Raw genomic sequence first — 12999 nt, forward strand, 5'->3', positions numbered from 1 at the left:
GCGTGTTTCCTCCCGGAGTCCGAGCTCAACCCCCGTCGCCTCGTCCTCTTCGAATGGCGAAGCAGCAGAGCCGGGAGCAGGGAATCACCTTGCGGGGCAGCGCCGAGATCGTAGCCGAGTTTTTCTGTGAGTTAGCCGGGAAAGGAGAGAGGAGGGACTCGGTTGGGCGGGCTGCTCCTTACTCTGGAGTAAGCCCCGCTGAATCCAAGGGGCTTTACTTCCGAGTAGGGACGCCCGCCTAGGATCGGGAGGGGATGTTGCTGCGAGGGAATGATGGCGCCCGAGTTGGAGGGGAAGGAGCGGGACGCAGCATAGGCCATCCTTTCTTCTCTTTTCCTTTACTTTCTCCCACGTTAATTTATTTGTTTTACGCAAACATCCTGTCGCTGAGGGTATAGCGCCCCACAGCGTACCAGCAAAAGTTTTCATCGCAATATAAAAGAAAGAAAAAACATTAATGGCTATGCGTGGAGTAGCTTTCCAAGGTAAGGAGCTCCAGGCTGCAAACCTGCACTCGTTTGCCCGGGACTAAGCGCCATAATTCATGCTTTTGAATTATGGTGCTGGAGGAGACTCATGAGAGTCCCATGGACTGCAAGAAGATCAAACCTCTTGATTCTGAAGGAAATCAGCCCTGAGTGCTCACTGGAAGGACATTTCCTGAAGCTGAGGCTCCACTACTTTGGCCACCTCATGAGAAGAGAAGACTCCCTGGAAAAGACCCTGATGTTGGGAAAGATGGAGGGCACAAGGAGAAGGGGACGACAGAGGACGAGATGGTTGGACAGTGTTCTTGTGCTACCAGCATGAGTGACCAAACTGTGGGAGGCAGTGGAAGACAGGAGTGCCCAGCGTGCTCTGGTCCATGGGGTCACGAAGAGTCGGACACAACTAAACAACAACAACAAGCGCCCTTGAAAAGAACATGCTTCTGAGCAGGCACCTGTAGTATTGCACTCTCAAATTCCTTGTTGGTTGCGTAGTTCACAGAAGCTTGTAGCTATAATAAATATATTTGTGTTAAGGTACCACAAGGCTTTGTTGTTTTAGATGTTGATAGTCACACACACGTCTGTAGCACCGCGCTGGTGAGTTTTCCCAGCTTTGTGGACAAAGCACTGGATTGCACTGCCTGTTCTCCTTAGAGTCCTTATCTGCTTTCATTTTAAACTTTATATCGGAAAAAGGGTGACTCTTTAAAATAAGCATGCTTATTCCAATTTGTCCACTCTTGGGCCAGTTATGAGCGTTTGTGGTTTGGCTTAAGCTTTCCTTCAAGTTAGTATCCCTCAGCCATAAGCCCTTGTAGACACTGATTTGCACACACTTGCCATATTACTTCATCTAATTGAAGTATTGTGAGAGAGCAGCATTACCTGTTTCGCATTTTGCATAAGTCCACCTGATACCATTTAATCAAGTATTCTATGAGCTGTGGAATTTCAGTTCTAGGTGTTGGATAAAATTATGATACGGATAGCAAACATAAAGTTGGAGGTGTACAAATAACCTACCACACAAACTTAGGTCTAAAAATGATTGTTTTTTATTAAATAATAAACAATGTGAAGTTATCTTTTCAAGGTAACAATGTAAGATTTTTGGCAAGTGTAGCTTTAACCTACCCACTGTAGTATTAAAGCAGAAGTTGCACTGACCAAAATAAAAGCACATGTGCATTATGAGAGTCCTTATCTGCTTTCATTTTAAACTTTGGGTGACTCATTAAAATAAGCATGCTATGTGTGTTACTGGTTTGTAGCTACAATAAAATAATAGACTAATTCCAATTTTGTCAGCCAATAGCTTTGGCACCTGGCATGAAGTCTGCCCCTTGAACCATTATCTCTGCCCTGCAGAGAAGATTGCCGCTTATAAAAGCAGGCACATGCTATGCTTTCTGCTGGAAGCAACTGAAGGAATTTAAAAGTAAGGTGATGGTCCTTGTATTGTTAACACTTGAATATTTTTTCCCCTTCTAGCATATGGTATCAACAGTATCTTATACCAGCGTGGGATCTATCCTGCTGAAACATTTACACGTGTTCAGAAATATGGACTTACTATGCTTGTAACTGCAGACTCTGAACTTAAAAATTATCTGAACAATGTGGTGGGACAGCTAAAAGGTATTTTTTATTATTTCCTGACAGTTTTCTTATTACTGCATAGAAATTAAGAAAACACCACAGTCCCTGTCCTCAGACTTACAATAATTTAAAATAACCCTAGTAGCTCAACAAATGGGCCAAAAAGTAGTTTTAAAACTTTCAGCACTTTCACTTAAAGAAAATATTGTTGTCGAAATTGCACAAAGTAGATGAATACAAGATCTTTCTTTGGATGACAGTGCCTGTGTGCTCTCAGCAAAATCTTATGCCACCTCTTGTTTCTTTTCTATTCAATTGCTTAAAGGGCAGACATCAGAAAAGCAGGATTACTAACCTTTAAAATCATAACAGAAGAAAAATGTATTGTCTGCCTGCCTAAAAACCATCAAATATAGGCTCAGTTAGACTTACGTAGGGGAGGGTTCCACAACTGGGGTCCTGCCAATGAAAAAAACCTTTGTTACCTTTTACAGCCAAACATTCCCTCCTTGGTTGTGGAGCTCAGAACAGGCCTTCTGGTGGTTCATTTATTAAATTTATATTCCTTCCAAAGGAACCCAGGGTGATTGATTACTACAACTGAGGTCCTGGTTCATATGGAAGCAGGAGGCCTTTCAGATAACCTGCCCTCAAACCAGGACTTTATAGGTAATAGCCAGCACCTTGAATTGGACCTAGAAACAAATTGGAAGTAGTGCTGATGGAACAAGACTGGTAACATGATCTGAATTGTGAGCACCAGAAAGCATTCTGGCCACCAAATTTTTCACTGATTGTAGTTTCTAAATGCTCTTACAAGGGCAGCTCCTTTCAGTAATCTAACCTGGATGCAGCAATTGGCCAGATTTGCGTTCTTTAGGAAGGGACATAACTGGAGAATCAGTTGAAGCTGAGCAGGCACTTCCTTTTTAAAGAAATGGAAAGGTAGATAAACTCATCTTTATTGGGCTTTTGCATCTGTGAAGTGCTGTTTCTGCAGTCCCAGAAGATAGTACAAAGGTAAATACTCCTTTATTCTTAGTCCTTTTTCATGATGGGAACAGTTAGCAACAACCTCAATAATGGGTGTTGGTAATACATTTGTATTACCTTTGTAATTTGTATATACCTTGCATATATGTTCCAGAACTCTGAAATCACTACTGCTAGATGGGAGCAACTGGTAAAGCCTGAAGCCATATAATAAGATCAGTTTGTGTGGCAAAACATACTGTGGACTCCCAAGCAATTTAGAAAAAGCAGATCCACTACCAAGAATACAGAAGTTGGCCATTCCCCATGTATAAAGTCACCTCATTTATGTCCAGTCAAACCTCATTTGTCTAACGTAATCCGTTCCAGAAGACCTTTTGACTTCCAAAACATTTGACAACCGAGGATCAAAGGGCAAAGTCAATGGTGAAAACCGGAGCAGTTACTTCCAGGTTTTTGGCGTTTGGGAGCCGAGGTTTGATGGTATAGGAATACTATTTGAAATTTCTGTTTAGTTGACATTCTGGCATAATTCTTGCACATCAGGCTTCCTAAATCAAGTGTACCATGTGTATCCTATGATCTGCAGGTTGTCTGTATGGTTAATAGTTTGCAGAAAGGCAGTGGTAGTGTTTATTTCAGGTGGTTTAGTAACACTGGGACTTCTGGGAAGCTATTTTTCGTCTTGGTTTTTTTTCCAGAATGGCTCTATGAATGCCTAGTTCAGCGGCTAGTAGTGGTGATCTCCAGTAAAGAAACCAGTGAAGTTCTGGAAAGGTGGCAGTTTGACATTGAATGTGACAAAGCTGCAAAGGATGAAAGGTAAGTGCATTCAAACACCATTGTTTCAAACAGTGCAAAATGTAGGCATTTATTCAGCTTTGTATTCAAATTGTGCTCCTCCCTCACCCCAGGTCCAAAAAAGCATATTGCAAATTGTGGTGACAACATAATTGTCTTGGAGAGATGGATGATATGGATATGCTTGTGGATATAGAGATATGTAGTTACCTCGGACGCAGATGGCGCTGTGGGTTAAAGCCTCAGCGCCTAGGACTTGCCGATTGAAAGGTCGGCGGTTCGAATCCCTGCAGCGGGGTGCGCTCCCGCTGCTCAGTCCCAGCGCCTGCCAACCTAGCAGTTCGAAAGCACCCCCAGGTGCAAGTAGATAAATAGGGACCGCTTACTAGCGGGAAGGTAAACGGCGTTTCCGTGTGCAGCTCTGGCTCGCCAGATGCAGCTTTGTCACGCTGGCCACGTGACCCGGAAGTGTCTGCGGACAGTGCTGGCCCCTGGCCTCTTGAGTGAGATGGGCGCACAACCCCAGAGTCTGTCAAGACTGGCCCGTACGGGCAGGGGTACCTTTACCTTTACCTTTAGTTACCTCCTTCAAAATGGGGACTTCCAAAGGGGGAGACATGGCTTGCAAATGAGTAAAGCAAGGGTTGTGTTTGCAAAGTCATCAGCTAGTCCATTCTAAGGCCTGGGGTGTCAGCAGCAAATGCACACAAGTACAATGCTATAGATGTAGGCCAGGAGTGGGAAAAAAGATTTGACGGGCAGACCAGCTCCTGACCTCCGCCATCCTACCCCACCCCCGTGGACCATTCTGCCAGATGGGCATGTCCTGTCAATTGCATGATATCAAGTGACCCAAGTAAGCTTTTCCCTTTCATCACTGCTCTGTATTCACCAAGCGACAATTTATAGTCAGGTATTGGCTGTGCTTGGAGTAGAGTCCAATATTCTATAGCCCAGCTCATACTTGCCTGAAGTGGACTTGCCAGAAGTGTAACTGTAAGGCTGCTAATTGTTCCTGTCCCACCTCTAATGTTGCATATTACATCAGGTGTGGAGTAGGTTTAGGGCCTGCCAGGCCTAACTTGGCCTGTAAGCCAATGGTTCTTCCTCCCTGGCATAGGCAATGGAAACCTGCAAAGCAACCACACCAAACATGGCATATAAGTTGGACCAGTGGATATTTACTATGTAAAATGCGAATAGCTTTGTTAATTTATGATGTCAGACTTGTTTAATGATAGCTTTTGATTGCTATTTTAGTGCACCAAGAGAGAAATCTCAGAAAGCTATACAGGATGAAATAAAATCTGTTATCAGACAGATAACAGCCACAGTAACTTTCCTTCCTTTACTAGAAACAACATGTAAGTATCTTGTCACTTGATGCTCTTGACAGAATGCAGCAAATCTATTTGGGGGGCTTATTCGTAGTATAGGCTACAGAGCAAGGAAATGAGTACAACCTAATTTCTGTAAAGAAGTACATTGCCAAGCGTTTAAGGAATGTAAACAATTTATCTGGAATAAGGTGAACAATGAGTTCATTTTCAGATGATGCCATATTATTTTATAAAATCTGAGTGGGCTGAACAGCTTCAAAATAGTGTCTTCAAACTGGATGGTGCTGTATCCTTTCCCTGCCCATGCTCTCCCCAGCCTTTTCTCAGTGGTGCTCTGAGATCAGGTGTAACACCTGTTGGAAAGAAAATAGGGTGGGATAGCAGGAACAATTATAGGGTGGAAGGGAAGAGGCTTATCACCCTCATCCTGCCCCGCTTACTCGCACTTCACAGCAATTCAAACAAGCAGACTTCTGACACTGGTGCTGCTGCTGTTTGCAGGAGATGCTGTCAAAAGTTCAATGAAAGTGATTCACATTTAATTTGACATAACATGGGGAGGAAAGGCTGTAAGTGTAATGAGCTGCATCAGTAAAATTGTTTGGAGGCATAGTATGACAATGACCCTAAATCTGGTGAACACTCGTTCAGTAAACTGCAGTTCTGATAATCCTATTTCAGTTAGCCATCAAGTGATGGATATGAATGAATGATCCAGTCCTAATTTAATTCAATTAATGTATTGTTGCAGCATTAATACAGAAAAAGTATGAATGTGGTTGAATTTTAAATACGAGCATATAATTTCATTCTACCCTTAAAAATGAATTTAGAATATAGGCACGCAATATAAATCCAGTAACACTGGGTTTTTCCTTGCAGGTGCATTTGACTTGCTGATTTTCACAGACAAAGACTTAGCTGTTCCAGAAAAATGGGAAGAGTCTGGTCCACAGTTCATTGCTAACTCTGAAGAAGTTCGTCTTCGTTCCTTCACAACTACAATACACAAAGTCAACAGTATGGTGGCCTACAAAAAGGACAGCTTCCCCTGACCGTGCAAATAAGACTGTACATAAGCTTCATAAGCTTCCTCTTAACTTTAGCAAATAGTAATTACATTCTGCATAGATCCTTTGCATTCCAGTAAAACTAACAGGGAAAACATACTTTGTACATAGCTTGAATATACTGTGGATGTATTTCTAAGAATGAATACTGAAATCCTGTTCTTTGATATGCGACTGAATTTCCTCATTCTGGTTATTACAGGAGTGTGGACTGAATGTTTTTAACTGTATTTTGTAGGATAAAAAAAATAAAGTAAAACTTTAACTGGTCTTTGTATCAGAAGTGTCCTGTATAACTGCCTATATTTACTTAAATGTGAGTCTACTGCCAATAAACTACTTAATTTTGTCTTTGTTGTGCTTGTGGCTAAGGTTAGCAAAATATTACAAGACCTTAGGGACTGGAAACATCAGCTTGATCTGGCTCACCACCTCACAAGGCATTCAACAACCAAGGTACGACTGTACTGCCATCCTGACAAATTGTCTCTAGCTTAATGTTTCCCTCTGCAGCTCTACTAATGGCTAATGAAAAAATTGTCTTTTTTTCCAAGTTTATTTATGCCAGGAGGGTGGACAAGGGGAGATAGTTGTCATGGTGAGAAGTGTATGAACTGGGGTGGGCATGGCTCACCTTTTGCTGTAACCCTTAATACCCTGAAGAAAATGTGCCCATCAATGGGAAGAAGGGGGGAATTCTCTCAGAAGCCAGCTCCAAATACTTCCAGCAGGAACAACTGCTCATCTTTTCAGTCAATAGCTTTTAAGCTTCAAAAGCTAATAGTTCTTGCATTTGTCCGGTATATAAGCAAGCCCCACAAAGCAAAAATTTAATAAATCTTTTTATTTGAGACTTTACATACAAAAGAAGTTCGAGAACTACGTTCAAAGTGGCTATTTTAGACATGGGCTGACCAAAGGGTTTAACAGGAGAATTTAAGGCATCAACTACTTGCCAGCCAATTCAAGCAATCTGGGAAGAGGATCCTGACATGTTCAGGATATTCCTGCAGAAGATGATCACCAGGTTTAGATCATATTAGGTTTCCTACTCCAGGTGTGCATCTTAAAAATGCCAAGTTTTCCCACTTTTGTATTCAAAATGAAACTCCATGCAAAAAGCAGTGCTGGGTTTCAAAACATCCCCGCTGTCTTTGTAAGCAATATATTAATTTCAGAGGGCTGTGCAAGTGGAATCTTAGGAGTTCTTCCATTCTTTTTCCATTCTATTCTATGTGCAGGATAACATTTAAATCACATTTTGGATCTCTTTCAACTCAACTATGGAAGTGTAGTTTCACCATCACACAGAGAGAAAGGAACAGAAGTAATGTCATGTTGCAGACTCGGGAGTCTCTGAAGAGCCAATGTACATCATGGAGTACAAATAAATATCTTCCAGAAGAACCTTAATAGCGTTCATAACCTGTTAGAAAAAGTAAAAAGAAATCACCATAATTATGTTTAGTGCCTACTGAAGAAAGCTGTTGGAAAAATATTAAGAGCAAATGTTATTTTTATGACTAAGCTGGAAAAAAAGTATACAAGGAAGTTGCTGTTGAGAGTTAAAATCATTACTGTCTAGCACACAAACATGCAGTGTAACTGGAGATGGAATCCTGAACAGTTTAAAAAAACCCCTCAAAACACTGAGAACTTAATATGGTGCTTGGAATTAACTGCTCTTTAAATGAATTGGGTTTATGAATTGCCAGTTAGTTATGCTTTCATAGTATGTAAGACCCTAAACTACTATTACTACTGACGGGAATTTTCTCCACCTTTCTCTGAAGCATATGACCTAATATACACAAACCATGTGGATTTTTATAAAGTATGATCCACTGCTGAGTAAACTTTTAGTCCTGCTCTGTTTTTTGAATACAACTTACTGGAATCTACCAGAAGCTGCCAAACATGAGGACAACTGAATATGAAGTCACACGAACTTGTCTCATTCTGGCCCTGACCATCAGCTCACCCATCTCTGTACCACCTACTCTATAGGAGGTCCAAGAAAAAGTATTTTCCATCTCTGCTACCCAATCTTGCAAATTTAAGATGCTGAGGAGTCAAACTTCAGATCACTCCCATCTTCTGGTTTTATACCCCGAGATTGAAACTTGATGGTTTTGGCTTCCTTATCTTCCTATAATTTCACAATCCAACAGCAGAATGAATAATTTGAGATGTGGTCCACTTTTCTGAACTATGGCCATTCTTCGTAAGGAACTCCAAGACCATATAACTAAGCAATAATTGAAATCCATAAAAGCCGGTGTTAAGAGCACCCACCTGAGCCTAGTTCAAATGACGGATGAGTTTGTTGATTCCACTACCTCGAAATCCAGTATCACCAATCTCTTTGTGGAACCCCGCTTTATTGCGGGCGGCGTGGCGAGCTACTGACAGGTGGAATGGCCACAAGAAGTTGTTGACTTCATGAAAATGTTTCCCAGCTGAGTAAATTTCATGAATAAGATCTTCCAAACAAATAATACCAGAATTTCCTAAGCGGGAGAAATGATTTTAGAAACACAGTAGCATCCAATTTCTTTGGTCATTTCACTACCCTTTTCCTAGATCACAATAAAGCACATGCTGCCCCAAAGCTTAGTGTCCTCCCCTACATTAAATCTCTTACCCAAATGCTCCTCTATCAGAATGTTGTCTGTCAAAGCAAGCTTTTTCTTATTGACCTTTGCATGGCCTCGTTTCAGGATCAACTCTCGAATAGATTTCAGGTTCGGATAACTGTGTAAACAAAATTAGTGGTGATGCTGCTGAATAATTTTTCAAAAACTACAAGATCCTTCCAAAATGGCAACTTGTTTGGTAAGTAACTGCTATTTAGCTCCCAGAGAATGGCCACAACACTAGTCATTTTAAAGCACAGTATGTAACAGTTTCCTACTTGTTTATAATACTCTGCCATCCTTAGAACATACCTCTTCTCAATGGGACTCAAGGTATAGAACTAGTCAAGATTTGTGCAAACTACTGCTCCAAGACAGAATGCATTGTGGCATGTATTTTTATAATCAAAGTTTTGTTATTGTATTAACAGCCTATTTTATAGTTCAGTTACGAAGTGGATTATTGCAGCAGATTCATGCCTAAATTGTTTTTAGAAGACAAATGCACAAAATCTTATTTGAAGCAGACTGCAAACGCCACCTGATCTGAGCCCAACTGTGTCACACGATTAACCTCCTGCACAAATGTATATTATGCTGTTAACCCACCTTCATGCAAAATGTCTATTGATGTCAACAGATAAAAAGACCCACACTAAATATATTAAATGTATATATAGCTATATTTCAAGTTAGGCTAATAGGCCCTGGATGATTGTACCATTTCCAAAAGCAGCAGTAACACACACAGAGAGATCCCATCCCCACCCTCAAAAAGGTCACAGAAAAATAGATTGAGAGCAGTTTTGTACTTGTCAGTTCGTCTTTCCTGACATGCCAATATTAGCATGCAAAAAAGAAATCTACTTAACTTTTTCAAAGTTATGAAACCTTTTATATTCATTTCATTGCCTTTAACCATCCCTCCCACACACAAAAATAAAAGTTGTACTAACCCCCATGCCACATAAGGCTCCACAGTTCGCAGCATTTTCAGAGATGTTGGCGACAATTTAACAAACGTGCCACTGTAAATCTTTCTCAACCGTAGCCTATGTATGACATGCCGCACGCGTAGGCTCACACCTTTAATTCTAAAGCAAAGTAGGAGAAATCAGCCAAATTCTCCCCTTGGACAGAAAGCTCCATAGTAAGCAGAAACAAATATAGGTATACATAAACAATCACCTTTTTACATTTTCTTGAAAGTTGTGTCCTAAAGCTACATCCTGATGTTTCATTTCTCCCTTCAGCAGGAGGCAACAAACTATGAGCCCTGGCTTAGCAGAGGCATAGGGAACCTCCAGCCCACAGGTCACATTTGGCCCACAAGGCTCTTTTTCTCTAGCCAGAGCTACTCCTTTGCCATCAGTTGTGGAGTGGGTAAAATCATAACTGTAAAGGGACCATAAGTGGACTGTTTCTCTGCAAACCGGATTTGACAGTAAGTGCAGGCCCCAGTTGACAAAGAAGTGCTTTGTTGCCCAAAGGTCCTTTGAAATCAAGCCATTCTGTAAAGGAAAAAGCTTCACCCGGTGTCATAATGACGACCGATGGGTGTCCCTGCCTACATTTTGAAGTGCACTATGGTTGTGGGAGGGGGGACACCAGGAACCCGTCACATCATTCAATTAAATTCCCTACCCTTGGGCTTAGGATAATGTCCAAACCAATGCTCATGGTTTGCTTCACGCAAACAAACCAAAAGCAGGAAGCTAAGGTTTGCTCTTACTGCTTTTATTCAGTGTTCAGTTCAAAAAGGTTTTTTTGTTCTGTCATAATTCATCAATACAGTACAGTGGTACCTCGGGTTAAGTACTTAATTTGTTCCGGAGGTCCGTACTTAATCTGAAACTGTTCTTAACCTGAAGCACCACTTTAGCTAATGGGTCCTCTCGCTGCCACCGCAGCACAATTTTTGTTCTCATCCTGAAGCAAAATTCTTAACCCGAGGTACTATTTCTGGCTTAGCGGAGTCTGTAACCTGAAGCGTACGTAACCCAAGGTACCACTGTACACCAGTTCACTGTTCTGCAAACGTATCCATGGACGGTAATTTTTTTTAAAAAAAATCCACATAATCTGTGCAAATTGGAAAACTAGAATGAGCAAAGCAGTGAAAACCAGCAGATTGCTGGAAAACTAAGTTACAGATGACAAACAGATGCTTACTCTGCAATCCGTACTGCGAAAGCCAGTTTGTGTCCCTCAGGCATTAGCAGCAGCCGGGGCTTATGTTCCATGCGCCTCAGACGGACATCATCTCTGTGTTTCCGATGAGAATCCCGCAAAAATGTCTCAAGGCGTTTGAATCTGATTTGTTTTCCTTTCTGATGCTACAATAAGGAAGTTAAATTTTAAAAGACATGCCTTTATTTTAAGTAACTATTTGCATGCTACTCAGTTTAGTACATAATGGTCAACATGCTCAGCATGTTTTTTCAGTACAAAATGTTCAGTACAATGACATGCCAGCTGTTGTACAGCACTCAAGAGTATCACAGTTTTGTATCTTTGGGGTTATGCCCTAAAATACAGGTAAACTGTTATAAATGAAATAAAGTAATAACAGGATATGAACTTCCATAATGTGTTTTATTAGCAGCCGCAAAACACATAATATACCTGGCTAAAATGTGGTCTACTGTTATAACTGGAAAAAACACTTACTCCCTTCCTGGATGACAGCATAAGAATATGGGAGCAAGCACACCTGAGTGACTGATAATGTAAAGGTCAAATAATTTATTGAAAAACTGAGCATTTTCAATACGTATCAATACAATAAGTTACAGGGCAATGTTTAACCACAAAGTTTGTTGGAAACAGTATAGCAACAGATTATCTTAATTTAACCTAACCTTATTTCTGCTCTCTGAACTGAAATACTTATGTGGTTACTTCCTTTTCCTTTTAGAAAAAGGGCTGGATTTCAGTTTAAGGAGCTTAATCTACAATTGGGGCAGGCAAGTTACCATGGAAAAGTAGATGGGATGTGATAGAATTTGGAACTTTGTATCAAAAATAGCATCCTAGTTTGAGTCAGTCACAAAAGGGTTCAAGCAAGTCTTGGTTACAGAGTCATACAGAGGAACTTCAAGAAAAAGGTTTGATAAAGGAAGGACCGAAAAAGTCATTCTAAGAAAAAGTTGTGAGGGAGTACCTATTCTTACAATACTGGAGAGGTGAAAAGGGTGATAATACTTCCTAGAAATCGAAGCAAGCAAGACTACATCCTTCTAAAGCAAAAAGATATACACCCTTGATTTCTACCACTTCTCTTTTCCCAAGGATTTTAACTGAAACCTGATTTTACATTACATGCCTCATTTATGTAACATTTATTTCAGCTGATCTGATCAAGGGAATTCCTGCCTGAGCTGATCAGGTGAACATACAGTGTCCTGACCTACAATATGCCTCCCCTACCTTTCTTTTGTCCAGCAGCGCCTGCTTTGCTTGGGTGGCTTTGATTGCTTGATATGCCTTTCTTTTTTTCAGTAGATTTTCTGGCACCCGGGGAATCTTCTTTGGTGGTCTAAAACACAAGAGTTTGAACGGGTCAGAGAGAACACAAAAACAGGTCTAATGGAAAGCGATTTTCACACATTCATATACATAACGCGTTGCACAAATGGTTCCTATTCAAGGACTTAATTCGTTCTAGAAAACATACACACAGCCTCCTAGAAGCGGTCGGTTTCCATATTGTACGATCTCCCTCCACCGATCCACTACAAAGCACTGTGACCCGTATCTATTGTTCTTACAGGCCTCTGACTATGCCTCCATCCAACAAACAAAGCAGAAGCCCAAGCCCTCCCCGAGGATGGAGATGGATTCTCCCCCGATCTACTTCTTCCCCCTCGAAAACTCACTCAGGCTCCGCCATGTTTCCTCGCCACCTGTGTCCTGTTTCGATCCACTACGCATGCGTACCCCTTCCGGAAGGAAACTTTTCGCATCTCACGCACAGACGCGGCGAGGCGCTGCCCTTAAATGGCATGGTTTAATCCGCTCTACAATCTATCTCTATGGTTCTCGTCCCCAAGAGATATACGGTAACCCT

At 41.3% G+C, this 12999-nt stretch overlaps 2 protein-coding genes across 2 annotated transcripts; one reads left to right on the top strand and one right to left on the bottom strand.

The window, feature by feature from the left end:
• The first annotated feature begins 13 nt into the window (after positions 1-13).
• MAD2L1 (mitotic arrest deficient 2 like 1) lies at positions 14-6643 on the top strand. Its single transcript, XM_083757232.1, has 5 exons — positions 14-126; positions 1983-2129; positions 3785-3905; positions 5145-5248; positions 6107-6643. Exons 1-5 carry the CDS (start codon positions 54-56, stop codon positions 6277-6279), a joined length of 618 nt encoding a protein of 205 aa, XP_083613358.1. The 5' UTR covers positions 14-53; the 3' UTR covers positions 6280-6643.
• A 480-nt stretch (positions 6644-7123) lies between these two features.
• RPL7L1 (ribosomal protein L7 like 1) lies at positions 7124-12922 on the bottom strand. The gene is made up of 7 exons (XM_083757233.1): positions 12809-12922; positions 12360-12468; positions 11103-11266; positions 9887-10024; positions 8939-9048; positions 8590-8804; positions 7124-7720 (listed from the first exon to the last, which is right to left on the bottom strand). Exons 1-6 carry the CDS (start codon positions 12820-12822, stop codon positions 8596-8598), a joined length of 744 nt encoding a protein of 247 aa, XP_083613359.1. The 5' UTR covers positions 12823-12922; the 3' UTR covers positions 7124-7720; positions 8590-8595.
• Positions 12923-12999: the final 77 nt, after the last annotated feature.

The sequence above is a fragment of the Podarcis gaigeae genome (assembly GCF_964106915.1).
Source record: "Podarcis gaigeae genome assembly, chromosome: 9".
Classification (NCBI taxonomy): Eukaryota; Metazoa; Chordata; class Lepidosauria; order Squamata; family Lacertidae; genus Podarcis; species Podarcis gaigeae.

Coding starts and splice junctions, on each gene's coding strand:
- MAD2L1 (XM_083757232.1), top strand. CDS start 54: ATGGCGAAGCAGCAGAGCCGGGAGCAGGGAATCACCTTGCGGGGCAGC. Junction 127..1,982: donor GATCGTAGCCGAGTTTTTCT/GTGAGTTAGCCG, acceptor TTCCCCTTCTAG/CATATGGTATCAACAGTATC. Junction 3,906..5,144: donor AAAGCTGCAAAGGATGAAAG/GTAAGTGCATTC, acceptor TTGCTATTTTAG/TGCACCAAGAGAGAAATCTC.
- RPL7L1 (XM_083757233.1), bottom strand. Junction 9,049..9,886: donor GAGCCTTATGTGGCATGGGG/GTTAGTACAACT, acceptor TTGTTTACACAG/TTATCCGAACCTGAAATCTA. Junction 8,805..8,938: donor TCTGATAGAGGAGCATTTGG/GTAAGAGATTTA, acceptor TCTCCCGCTTAG/GAAATTCTGGTATTATTTGT.